At 54.8% G+C, this 13,006-nt stretch overlaps 5 protein-coding genes across 5 annotated transcripts; 3 read left to right on the forward strand and 2 right to left on the reverse strand.

Annotated features, from left to right (window-relative positions):
• Positions 1 to 658: 658 nt before the first annotated feature.
• Positions 659 to 1,335, forward strand: MRS44_010593 (uncharacterized protein; the record flags this gene model as incomplete). Its single annotated transcript, XM_046282344.2, has 2 exons — positions 659 to 718; positions 766 to 1,335. 2 exons carry the CDS (start codon positions 659 to 661, stop codon positions 1,333 to 1,335), a joined length of 630 nt encoding a protein of 209 aa, XP_046128378.1.
• Positions 1,336 to 2,131: 796 nt separating this feature from the next.
• On the reverse strand, positions 2,132 to 3,885 carry MRS44_010594 (uncharacterized protein; the record flags this gene model as incomplete). The annotated part of the gene is made up of 2 exons (XM_065620177.1): positions 2,132 to 3,685; positions 3,763 to 3,885. The coding sequence occupies 2 exons, from the start codon at positions 3,883 to 3,885 to the stop codon at positions 2,132 to 2,134; spliced, it is 1,677 nt and encodes a 558-aa protein (XP_065476366.1).
• Positions 3,886 to 5,582: 1,697 nt separating this feature from the next.
• On the forward strand, positions 5,583 to 6,266 carry MRS44_010595 (uncharacterized protein; the record flags this gene model as incomplete). The annotated part of the gene is made up of 1 exon (XM_046274119.2): positions 5,583 to 6,266. The coding sequence occupies one exon, from the start codon at positions 5,583 to 5,585 to the stop codon at positions 6,264 to 6,266; it is 684 nt and encodes a 227-aa protein (XP_046128376.2).
• A 2,264-nt stretch (positions 6,267 to 8,530) lies between these two features.
• On the reverse strand, positions 8,531 to 9,025 carry MRS44_010596 (uncharacterized protein; the record flags this gene model as incomplete). The annotated part of the gene is made up of 1 exon (XM_065620178.1): positions 8,531 to 9,025. One exon carries the CDS (start codon positions 9,023 to 9,025, stop codon positions 8,531 to 8,533), a length of 495 nt encoding a protein of 164 aa, XP_065476367.1.
• Positions 9,026 to 10,576: 1,551 nt separating this feature from the next.
• MRS44_010597 (uncharacterized protein) lies at positions 10,577 to 12,640 on the forward strand (the record flags this gene model as incomplete). Its single annotated transcript, XM_046284542.2, has 1 exon — positions 10,577 to 12,640. One exon carries the CDS (start codon positions 10,577 to 10,579, stop codon positions 12,638 to 12,640), a length of 2,064 nt encoding a protein of 687 aa, XP_046128374.2.
• Positions 12,641 to 13,006: the final 366 nt, after the last annotated feature.

Here is a 13,006-nt window from a genome sequence, read left to right on the forward strand (position 1 = left end):
ATCCCGAGAGGAGAAAAGGCGATGGATTGTCCGGGATCGTTGATCCAAAAGTTGGAGGGTCTTGCGAGTCGCGTAAAAAGTTGGAGCTTCCAAGTTGGTCCAGGTCGGGAGTCCAGGATGGCAGCGCTGGTTATAGTGGGACAAGAACGACAGTCTGTCTCTGCTGCTTCAATGGCCTTTTTGGTTGTTGGGAAGGACACTGTTGACATTGGAAAAGTAAACAAAACGAAAAAAGGCTTTAAGGATAATTCAATTCGGGGCGATGCGCACTCAAAGCTTGGGTCCCCGGATGGATGTCACACTCTCTTTGTTGAAGAGTGTGGATGTGAGGTATCCATCCATCGCAAACTCTACGACTAAGTTGATGCGCCTGCACCTGAGGATGCAACTTATCCAAGCCAAATCTCTGCTGATGCCTTCTACTGGCCGAATTGCCCAACTCTATCGTCTCATCAAAAATCATCAACTGGAAGGTGTTGAGAGGCCTGCACGCCCAGAAAGTCAAGTCATTGACACCTTGAAGACTTCATGAAGCCGGGGTCTGGCTCCTCCACTTGCACTTCGATCAGTGCGACTCATCAGAGGCACTAGAAACGTCCCCTTCTCCACACCTTCGATCCTCTTCCCCAGTGACCAATGGCGCAAAAAAGAAAGGAAAATGAAGGGAAAGCAAAATTTTCTCTGCGGTCTTTTGTTTCGGATCGGAATGAGACTCTCAGTAAGTTATCTCTCTGGTCGGATATTCCCTCACCTTCTCTTCCGTAGGATGAGCACTGCATCTGTTATCTGCGCTGCGACGCTACGCTACGTTCCCTCTATCCGTTATCTTGGTCGTCATTATCGTCATTGGGTCTGATCGCTGCTCCCCCGGATTTCTTGGCCCGCCACATGGCTGCTGCTCACCAGTCAACCCGTCGATTTCTTGCTCCAATGGATAGCAACCCGATAATCAACAAGCCGCCTCTTCTGAGCCATAGTCACCGTCGCGGTCCCCTCGCCCTGAACTGGATACCCACCATCTCGTCATCTCAGCGTCTGCCCTGCTTTTTCCCTGGCAGCAGCTCGACGCCATCGCCGACGCCAGACCCAACGGAAAGGAAGCCCACTCGTGCATCGCCCAGAGACCCTGGCCATCTGCCTCGTGCGCGAATTCCCATAGGCTTGGTTGATGCTTTAGTGCTGTTCCCGACGGTCTCTACCCGCTCCGCTTTCTCCACGACAAAAGCCGGAGCTACTCCGTCTTCCGCTCCAGCACAGAGCGATGACGCTCGAGATCTGCATCCGGCAAGGTTTTGCGCTCTGTGCGACAGCTGGGATTGGTCCTTGGTGATGTAAGACAAGGCACAGCCGTCTTGGTTCGACACAGAGTGAGCTTGAGCGGGTTCTGTCAGCCGAGCCACAGCCTGCAATCCAACTTGGCAACGACTGCGATGGACCATGACTTGCTGGAGTTGAAAACGCTGGATCCAAGCGTCCTGTCTGACATTAACCGTTGACAAGGGCACCATGATCAAGTCTCCATAAACACCCAACGGTCAAGCCCTGGTTCGCCGCCACCTCTGGGCAACGCAACAGCTTGAATCAACTCTTGACTCCTCCTCGCCTCATTTGCCAGCCACTGTTGCACAAATCTCAAGTGGCGGCAGCCTCAAGACCACGTTTCCCATGCCATCGTGGGCCATTCCCGCAACCACCCTTGCTCGAGACAAGGGGGCTGTACATAATTTCATGCAGGGGCATTGCGGTCCCTTTCGTCGCAACTTTAATGTGCCAGACCTCGAAACCAAAACCGCCCCTTTTGCCTTTTGCTTTGCCTTGGCCTCGGCGGATGGCCTTTTGGTGTCGCCGTGGCAGGGCCGTCCCTACGCTGCATCCGGCTTTTACCTCTCCAACATCCGGGACGCCGGATTTGTTTCTACCGCCATCCCTGTAGAAACACTTGAAGCTTCCATGGCAAGGAACATGGTGCTTCTCTCGGTATTATTGACCAGCCTCATCGATATCGGGGTCTTGTCTATTTGCCGCACATCCTTGACTGGACCCTTCTTCCGAGATTCTCTTGTTATTCAGCCTCAGACTACATATCGATTTTGCCTGGCAACTATTGACAGGGCCCCGTTACACCCAAGTGTCAGATCCATTCAGGGTATCTGTTCCCAGCCTTAGCATCGTCCTTATTACCGTCCCCGTAATTAAAACCCCTGCCCGGCCCATCTACCGACCCATTCTTGAACTGCCGAAATTCTGTTGCTTCAAACATCTTGAGCTCATGCTCCCACTCCGGCTCCACCTCAGTCGCCGACTCTTCCGCCAGGCGTTCACCTCCCCTCGGCTGTTCGAGCTTCTGTCGCTCCTCCAACGTGAGGTCGCTCTTTGCGGATCCAATCTTGAGGAATGGGAGGAACAGTAGGGGAACTGATGCCACGCCGAATGCCATCCAGAAGGCCACCTTGTAACTCTGCCTGAGCCCAAGGTGAGCCGTCTGTCCCACCGCAATGTCCGCGATGCCGAGGAAAAAGCTGATGCCTAAGAAGAGGATACTGTTGATCAATGCCCCAGCCAATCCTTGTCTGTGACTTGGCATATTTGTTGTCAGGAAGATATTGCTGACTGTAAAGGTTATATCGATGCCCATGGTACAGCACACCATAGACGGAAACACCCACGCCCAATAGTTTGGGTTCTCGGGCATAAGAGCGAATAGCAGCATACTCGTTGCATTGGCCAGACACGAGATGAACAGCAGAAGTCTGCCAGGAAGGAAATGCAGAGTGAATCCGCCCACGGTGCCGATGAGTAACCCACCGGCGAACAAAGGGATGTACCAGATGGCTGTCGTAAGCGGCGACTTGTGGAGCACCAGCTCTATGTAAAAGCTGGAGTAGAACAGGAAGATTCCGAAGGTGCCGAAACTCATGAACAACGCTGCAGTCAGGCGCTTCATGCACTTCGGTGCGAAGAGATCGGCTGGCAGGAGAGGATGCCTGGCCTTGTGCGTCTCAGCATACCATGCCACAACCAAGAGGATAATGCCGAGAACCAAGGTCACGATGATGTGCGGAGTAGCCCAGCCATTCCGGGCGTGCGAGCTACCCGTGAGGGCATAAACAATTAGAAGCAGCCCTGGCACAATTGTGGTGACTCCCCACCAATCCATCGACATGTCGGCCCGCTTGCGGCTGTAGTCAAAGGGCACGGCGAGCAGCGAGATTACAATGACGGCTGCAAAGATGATGGTGCCGATCCAAAAATACCACCGCCAGGTCAGGTACTCCGCGGAAAGCCCTCCGATTAGGATACCGAGGAAGAAGCCAAGCGGCGCAAAGGCTCCATAGAGGGCGAATATGAGGTTCTTGCGTGGGCCGGGACGATAGATCTTGCCCATTAGCATGACGCCTCCTGGCAGGTATGCAGCTGGACCGAGGCCCTGCAAGGCACGGCAGAAGATGAGCATGATGTAGTTCTTGCTGAAACCCGCAACGAGAGCCCAGATAAAGAACCAAAGCAATCCGCCGTTAAAGACGAGGTATCCGCCGTACATATCGCCGAGCCGGCCCATTGGGAGGAGCATAGCTCCTGTGACGAGGGAGAAGACGCTCGAAGGCCATGTCTGGGAGGCCTGGGGGATGTCGAGCTCTTTGGCCAGGGGAGGGAGGATGACATGGAAGCCACTGACGAAGAATTCCTGGTATCTGGTTAGAGTCTGATGGAAGCTCTGAGGGGTGAGGTTGGACTTGCAGCTAATAGCATGGAACAGAAGACGGAGATGCCAAAGCCTAGCTCAGCCCAGATCGACTTGAACACCTCTGGTCGTTGACGGCCGAGTTTCTCGACATCGACGGCAGATTCATGTTGACGGTTGATGCTCTCTTCGTCTGAGGCCATGGTCTCTCACAGAACAGAGGATAGAGTATGGTGTTGAGATTGTCTATTCAAGGCTATGCCTGTCTGAGAACGAAGCTCGTAGCAGTCCAAGGCCCCGAAAGAGAGACTCGTCCATCCTTTGTACCCATCCCACAACTCCCCCGCCTCAGCTGCATCTTGGTCAATACCCAAGCCAGGTCCTCGGAAACAAAGCCTCCCAGCAATGATTCCTGGCTTCCCCCCGCGAGGTGTGGATGGAATTGCCTCCTTTGGGTTAGCGAGGAGACGGGGCTGACAAACACAATAGTTAACGAAGCGCCTCTCGACTCGATTATGACGACCGTTGGGCTGAGGGCTTAGTAAGGTTGTTGGTTGAAGTGGGAAGGAGAGAGATTAAAATGACGACCGGGCAGCGAGGGAGATACGATTATGACGACCGGGTTGGAATCACTGCATGGTTATGATGACCGAGGGGGGGTTGCGGGATAGTTATGACGACCGAAAGGGATGATTTGAGAGGGGTGATTACCAATTGCTTTTGAGGAGAAACTTGGATTGATCAGCATTGAGCTTCTGTTGGAGAGTTGTACAGACAAAGAAGAAGAGTTACTCAGCTCTCTTTGGTCGTCATGGGTAGTGTTGATCTTGCTTCGGGGCAACTCGAAATTGGCTTTGTAACCCAACCGACTCCGCGCTGGTTGAGCATCTCGCCAAGCTACCAGTTGCTTTTAGGACCTTTATCCAACACTTGGATCACTTGACCGGAAGTCTTGCTGCAGCTGGATGTCCGTTGCTAAGGTAATAAGGTCTTGCCGATATTCGGAGAAGTTGAAGTTGCTGTAGTCACCCTCAGTTGCCGCCGAGGGTGTAGGGTGGCTGGAGCATAAGGATCCTGGGCCCTTAAGAGGCTTCGGTCAGGCCTAAACGCTGGGGAACACGACGCCGTATTTGGGCCTCGTTGATTATAAGCGTGGTTGACTGGCCATGACCTACGAGATTTGGAGATGGTCTTTTCGTGCTGCGATGGGGTTGACGACGAGTGTCAGATTGTTCGTCGGGGTGACCGCAGCAACACACGATGTTGGAACATTGACAAGCCAACACATATCTTTTTGTAAACTCTCCTATCTACATGTAAAGCTTGAGTAAATGGCGCGTGAGGCGTAGGTGAGGTAACCTTGAGCCATCGTCGCACTCGAAAACTCGAGGACGTCCTGTGTAGCACGCCTCGTGTTCTGAAGCAAGCCATAGAATAAGGTTGCACTCTGTAACGGGCTGCCTTTAGATAAAGCTCCGATAGCGGCGCTGACTGGACGATATTACTCAGTCATACTGAATGTTTATCTATGGCCAGTCTATGGCAATGCCTTGGTATGTTCTTCAAGTCCACATGCTGATGTACTGACATAGCCACTACGTCTAGAGAGACTCAACTGTGGCTAAATGACTTGGAGCTGTGCCTCTTCTTGACATGCAAAAGACGTTTGCCAAGAAATGAGCTTTGCAGGCATATATTCTAGTCCCGTCACTTGATCTGGGACATCGTATGTTTGCTCGGTCAGATATCGTCATCTCGATCCAAAATCTTGGTCACGGCAGTCATCAGCCGTTGACTCTCAATCTCGACGCTAATCTTGACGCCAGAGGAGATGAAGATCCAAAATACTGCACTCGGGTCAAGCGAAGCATGTGGAAGGGATGTCTACGAGATCCTCACGATGTCGCCGTTCTTCCGCCATCGGCCACCCGCATCCGACGATGCTTCAGAGTCAAGCGGGGGAGCTACTCATGGTGACGCCGTAGAAAAGTACAGTAACACGCTCGCGATAGAGTTACAAGCCCGACGCCGTGTCAGGACCCTGCAGTACGACTACGCTGAGAAGGTTCACGGGGCCAGTTCTCGACTCGTGCCTTTTCGACAGTGTAGATCTCGACTCGTTGAGAGGGGACGGACTGACGTTGTGTGTGTTTTCCCCGTGAGACGGACCCTTGGCTCTCCGCGCCCGCGATCTGCAGCTTGGGAGAAGACGGTTGGCTGGGGAGGAGAGACATGCATTCCAGAAGGTCTGATGGAGGGGAATTTTCCTGCTCCGATCGGCCGTCGGGATGAGGAGGGGCACCGAACCCGCCCTTCAGCCAAGACGATGGGCGTTGGTATTGTCCTTGTCCATGGGCTTGAAGGGGGGGTTAGAGTTCAGTCCGGCTGCCGCGGGCGCCACACCGGGAAACACATGGCTTGTGGAGTGCCGTGCACGGCGATCATTGAGGACGAGCGGGATGGGGGAGGGGAAGATGTTGAGATTGTTCTCAGCTGGGAGAGAGAGAGAGATTCGACATGTGAGACATTAAGATGGCATCTGGGTTACACAAAGGTTGTTGGCCTATGGCCGTCGCTGTGGTAGAATGTCACGGCGAGACCATCTGGGCTAGATCTCGTTCTTTGCTGCACAAAGAAAGCTGACGGGTTAGTGTTCTAGAGCCAGCTCGATTCAAGACATGCCGGCAGGAGGGGGAGATTGCAACCCCAGAAAATCAGAGCAATGGGCACAATAAGGTTTCAGCGAGGTTACCAGTCGAAGGGAGCGGTGTGTGAAAAGTAGCACCACCATCTGGACATGTATGTTTTCGCTTGAGCATCGCGCTTATATCCCGGCCAGGGGGGTTGATTTCTTCCGGTGCTGGGAAAGCAGGCTCGCATGGAGAATGGCCCACGTGTATCCTCTTTGAAGCGCAGGGATATCGGACTAAGCTTTCAATAACGTGAGGCAGGAAAAAGAAGGTGAGAGTACATAGGAAGAAGTCAAGGGGTGGACGACGCGGCCATCACCTGAGAGGGCCGACGGCGGGCACGGGTTTGGGAGCGCTTCACCGATTCGACAAGCGACGGGAGATGCTGACAAGGAGGACGGGACGGGGCTTAGAAAATGTCAGGAGAGTCGAGGATGGCGATGGGCTCAGATATAGAGCCGTGCACCGGGGTTTGACAGCTAAGCGGATCTTGGCTATATCGTGATGGGTGAGAAAAAGGCGGATGTAGTCAGATATTGGTAGTGAGGGGGGGTCTGCAAGGGGAGGGGGTCTCGTGTGCTTGATGGCCTCGAAAGAAAAGTAGGGTATCATTCCGGGGGATTTACTCGGCAGCTAGACGCTTCGCATGCAGGCTTTGGTCGTGTTCTCAGCGGAGACGGCAAACGGCAGCTCTGGATGGGATGGTGAATGAGACAAGGGGAGGATGCATCTGGGACTGGGACATGGCAGACGGTGAGTGTGGGGGGTTTAGAGCAAGGCAAGGGATGGATGTCGTGGACATGAAACTCCGCGAGAAACAAGGTCCCGTTGTAGGCGGCAGGTGGTTGGGAACGACGATAACGACTTGTTTTGTTTGCTTGCTGGGAGAGAAGCAGGTCTCACCTCCTTGAGAGGGGAAGGTAAAAGTGGCTGAATGCAACGGTTCGACTGTGGTTGCGGGAGAGTCACTGCCATTGGCTCGCTCTCCTCACAGGTTTGTGCTCAGATGTTTTCTCGTTGTCGCTCTCTCCCTCCTCTCGGGGAGCCGCCCGCCGGTAGATGCTGGCTGGCTGGATGTGGGTGTGACGACATGGGAGATGTGTGGATGGGATATGTAAAGATGGGATGCATTGCGTGGGGGGTAATGCATAATGGTTGATTGACCTTGGAGATATTGATGACTGGAGGATTTGTCCATGGTTTGGAAGTTGACTGCTTGTAGGAATACAAATTGTCGGGGACAGCATGTTGTAAAACGAGCGAGTTATGTCGTTACGTGAGTCGGTGTGCTCAAAAGGCAACTCGCAAGAGTCGTTGATAGACATGTCGTCTCCTCGTTGTATCTCATGTAAAGTTCCATCCTCCCAAGGGATTGACGCAGATGCGCCTTGTGTAACCCACGACAATCCAACGGTGGTCGTACAGGATGCGCATCTCTATCAGCAACAGCAGATCGCAGCGAGAAAAAAAAAGAGATAAAGGGACCCTTGAGGCTCTTGATTACGTGCTTCCCGAGAGGGTGTGAAGCATTGGATGGAACCTGACGCCGCAGAGATAGCCATGGGTAGGACGTGGGTTGGAGGAAAAAATAAGAGGGCGGTACTGGATACAAAGGCATCAGAGTATGCTGCCCCGAGAATAGCTGTAAAAGTATAATAAATGCTATGGTAGCATAGAAGACTTTTGGAACACTACCTCTTCTGATGACACTTGACTATTATTGGCATCTACTCCACAAACACCTCGTTCATGAAAGTCTCTGCAATCAACAAGTATTATAAGTGCTCTACCATTCTGATGTCTGGTTTATTATTTCATGACCCGCGTGGGAGGGTAGCAGCACAGCACATGCCGTGCAGCCTCAAAAACTCGCATCTGCTGCCGTGATTATTCTTGGATAGCCTCACGTTTCGCCACAATGGTGACGATGTGCCGGCCCTACTACAGGGTCACATTCTGGAGAGCCGCAGCCGCATTAGGCCCTTCCACGGCCTACCCGTAGCTTGGTAGCGCATCGGGCAGTCTCCCGCTCAAAGTCTCCCCTTTTTTTCTTTTTAGTTCTTCAAAGTTTCATGACTTCTTACGCAGGCTAAAGAAAAGTGTCGGTGAGGGCGCAACTGCAGGAACATCACGGCGGAAACACCCTAGCAGCGGGTCCTTACAGGCTCGTAGCCGCACCGGGCGACACGGCTTCGGGGGCCGGGGGCGGACGCGGAAGCGGGTGGCGAGCTTCCTGCTGCAGCTCAGAGGAGTCCGCTGTTGCTCGTTTCGAGTATGTGTGCTCGTGTGTGCTCTTAGGGGAAGGTCCAAGACCGATAGTGTCCTGTGTTCCTGGAGTGAGGCCTTGCGGCGTCTTCAGGGCCTCCCAGGCCTCCCCTACAGGGCCACAAACAGGAGAGATCAAAGCGCGGACATCGCCCACCGGTGGGAAGAGGGTATCACATGGCAGCCGGCCGAGTAATGGATGGCTCTTGGTTTCGCCGCGGCGCCGGGCGTAGTAGGTGTGTGTGCGCGTGTGTGTGTTTAGGCAAAAAACAACACCATCGGCCCTGTCATCAGCTCGAATGTCGGTATCATACAGGGTCAATGGCGAACGGCTGGTACCTCGTGAAAGCTTCATTAAACGTCTCTGACGACTGGAATTGTTGGACATGGGCTGCCGAGGACTCGTGCTTGGTTGTGTCGCTGACGTTGCTCAGTCTCAGAGATTTACGGAATTGTTCATTCGAGGTGGCTTTCTGGTGAAGAGGTAGCTGGCATGTGCGAGTATGAGGCTCTGCGACTGTGAGGCCTGAGTCATCCGCCCATATTCGCCAAGATGGAATGATCTCAGGACAGTGCGATGTCTGGATATACTTGATCGCACTGTCCCTATACCCCTCGGCTCAATCTCCCCATGTTAATGAAACCCCACCATCATGGTGGCAGGGCCCAGAGACACCCCCACCAATTCCTCATGTCTCTGACGGTGACGACCTGGACAGAATGGATAGGTCACCGGTTTCGGCGTGGGCGTTCTGCGGTCTGTGGTGCAGGAAAAAACACCAAACCCCATGGGCAGCACGGCAACCCGCACATCGTCAAGTTTCCGCCAGATGACGATCCAATGCCATACGTAGATGAGTGACGATGCCGTGTCCCCAAATTCTTGAACCGTCCCCTGGCAATGGGGCCATGGGCATCATCATGGTCGCCACCCGGTCCCCTAGATCCCCGAGCTGGGCTGCTAAGCTCCCCTCCCAGGATATGTATGACAAGGACCCTTGCGTTCCAGGGGCTTTGCTCTGTCGGGAACAGGTGTCCGGCTAGTTGGCTGGCCTCTCTTGTCTCTGGGCGATATGGCCGCGACTCGGCCGTATCCGACATCAGAGAACTGGGCAGCTGGACAAGGACAGTTGAGAAAACGGGCTTGGGATGGCTTGGAGGCAGGCGATGACTGTGGCGGTACCTTTTTTGGGCCGCCTCCAATTCAGTTCGTATGAAGAGCCTGACGCTACTGTGGCCTGGCATAGCACCGCGGGCACCGCAGAGCACAGCACACACAGCGCTGGAGGGAGTCCGGATTGTCGGTGGGGGTGTCGTCCTGTGCGAATCGTTGTCCGTGGATTTGATTGAAATGTGAACTTGTGACCGCCGGCGCCGGGCGATGGATGTTTTGCTCATCAAGTACCTGGACTACCGCAAACGAACTATTCTGGTACCTATTGCCCCAGTCCAGTCCATCCCAGTCCGTCCATCCCGTCCACGCCTGTCTCTCTCTTGGTTGCGTTGCGTTGCGTTGCGTCCGCCCCGCCCGCCTTGTTATCCCCATCCCATATCTCGTCTACTAAATAAGCCCAAAATCCAAGTTCGCGCACTCCGCTCTGGTCGTTTTTCCAACGTTTCTTGTGTCATTGTCGTCACTTGCCAATTCTGAACCATTCATCGCATCGTCGGTTCTACATCTACTAGACACACATACTTTTACACTCTTCATTGCCCAGTTGCATCTTATCTGTTGTTATTTCCCCCTGCGTGCCGCTCCTTGCGCTCATCGTCTCTCTATTTTTGTCTACCCCTCCCACAAACAGCACGCACCGCACGCACAGCACAAGCCAAGGCAAGGTTCGCGCAGAAGCGCACACACAGGCCAACCTCGAGAAGCCAGTCACGAGTCATCCCGCCCTCGCCGACCCCTTCGCTCGTTTCGTTTCCTCCTTCCATCATGGCAGCGCCAGATAAACCAAGGCGACGGTTTGCTCCCGAGCCCATTGAGACCACCTTTGAGACGTTCCGGAGCAAGACGGGAAAGCAGAAGCAGGTTTTGAGCAGCCAAAAGAACAACCACAACGATCAGTACCAGCCCAAGACACCGCCCTGCACCATGGGCCCCAACCCAGAGCCCACCCCCGAGGCTTCACCTCGTTCGCCCTCACCCGTTCCCCAGGAGTTGCGCCCGAAGCGACGCTTCGCTCCTCAGTTGATCGAGACCTCGCGCAGGAGTCGCCGGGTCGGAGACACCGGTCCTGCCACGAAACCCACCGACAAGACCGACATCACCCCTTACACCAGGAACATCTACACCGCTACAAAGCACCGTGGGAGGCGGCGAGGTGACGGCCGTGACGATGAGGAGTCTCCCGTCGTCAACGGCGCCCGGCGCCGCGAGTCGGAGGATGAGAATGTCATGTCGTATTTGCTAGAGCTTGCCGCCAAGGAGGCTGAGCGCCAGATGCAGGAGGCTGCCCTCGCTGCCTTTCCCAACAGCCACCAACGTGAAGGCAACGTTGACCACTTCTACTTCCGTGAGAGTTCTGGTAGCGACAACTCCCCAGAAAGCACATCGCCCGTCCACCATGGCCACCATGGCCAACCCATTGGAGCTCACCACAATGTGCGGCGACAGTCGTCCGATGCGAACCTGTCCTGGTGGCATAAGCACATGCAAGAGCACGCCGAGCAGGTTCTCCAAGAGCAGAAGCATGACGACCCCATGGTGCTGGACGAGCCCGAGCACAAGCCGGGCGAGATGGCGACGCTCGCCGAGGAGCCCCACGAGGACCGCACGGCGCGCAAGCAAGGTGAGGACACGGTGATGCGGACAGACACGGCCGACCTCGACAAGATGGACCTGACCGCCCCTCCGGATCCGATGTGGACCACGTCAAACAGCCAGCACGCGCCCCCCGCCGGCAGGAAGAGGTCATCGCCCGGCGCTCCAAGCCCCATTGGGGAGACGTACATGCCACTGCTCCAGACAGATTCTTATCTGACGGCCGAGCAGACTAATAAGGCCGCCTCCCCGGCACCTGCGCCATCCCGGCACATTGGTGAATCTCCGATGCCATACATCCCCTCGGCGCCGTCCGGCAGATCTGATGTGCCATACGCCAAAGCTTCTCAGATCCCCCCAGACACCGGCGGCTTTCGCAACTCGGGTCGAGGCTTTGGTCGCCCATTCGGAGGCTTCGGTCACAGATCGCCAGCTCCCCCGTTCCAGAAGAGGCGCCAGGCGGTATCTCCACCCATGCTGGGCAAGGATCTCGTCTTTCGGAGGTGTCCGTCGCCCAAGCAGACCAAGCTGGAGCCAGACCACCCATTCGCAGAGCGCCATGCCGAGGAGAAGTACCGGGATCTTTCGGGAGAGAAGGGTCTCTGGCGAGGATACTGCTTCAGATCCGAATCGAATGATGCCTACTTGGTGCCAGCAGACCTGCATGCCCCACCCATGCTCACAACCCCCAAGCCGCCGGCTACTCCCGGCACCGCCTCGCATATCAGCTCTCCAAGCTTTACGGACGAGCCCGCCGCTATCAACGGTGCTAACGGTCTATTCAACGGCCAGACCAACGGCACCAAGGAGCACCGCACCCGGGCCGGCAACCCCAAGGGCCTCCACATGCTCCATGGCATCGACGAGCGGCTTCAGCAGGAAAAGGCCCACGCCGAGCGTGAGGAGAAGATTGCCCAGGAGTTTGACGATGGCTTCGTCACTCAAGTATACAACTATCTGTCACTAGGATACCCCGCCATGGCACGGGCCTTTGATGAGGAGCTGTCCCGCATCAGTCTTATGAGCATTGATGATCTTGAGAGGGACGACGACCAACAGCTTGCCAAGGGCCACCTGGTCGAGGCCGACGACGGCACGCCCCGAGAGAAGAGATGCCCTCGATGGCGGGCTCTTCGATCTTATATCAAGGAGTGGGCCAGACAGCACCCCAACCTCGACAGCATGGATCCTGTGGGGTGGGGAGTCCGAGAACGACGGGGCAGCTGGGCTGTCTGAGCTGCACGTTTCTTCCAGAACTTTTTACTTTTATGCGGTTATACTCTGTTCGCATACGCCACGTTTTATTTCCGAAGCACGAGGTCTTTCTCAGAAGAGTTGATTGGAGTGTTTACTTTTTACTATATTGGGCCTGAGTTTCTATCAACCATCGGCGGGCGTTTTTACTCTGCAAGAGTCTGCTATAAACGCAGCACCTGCAACTGTTATTTTTGAGCAAGAAGAAGCATCCATGGAGGGTACATATGGAAAGCCCCCAAGAGCACGTTTTGTGTGTTAGAGTTGTGTGTTTTTATGACCGAGGGGGAGGAAGGCGAAAAAGAACGAGAGAGAGGGAAGATAAAGCTTTGGTACTGTTTGAGTTGC

Source organism: Fusarium solani (assembly GCF_023522795.1).
Source record: "Fusarium solani strain SB1 chromosome Unknown bctg00000006, whole genome shotgun sequence".
NCBI classification, from domain to species: Eukaryota; Fungi; Ascomycota; class Sordariomycetes; order Hypocreales; family Nectriaceae; genus Fusarium; species Fusarium solani.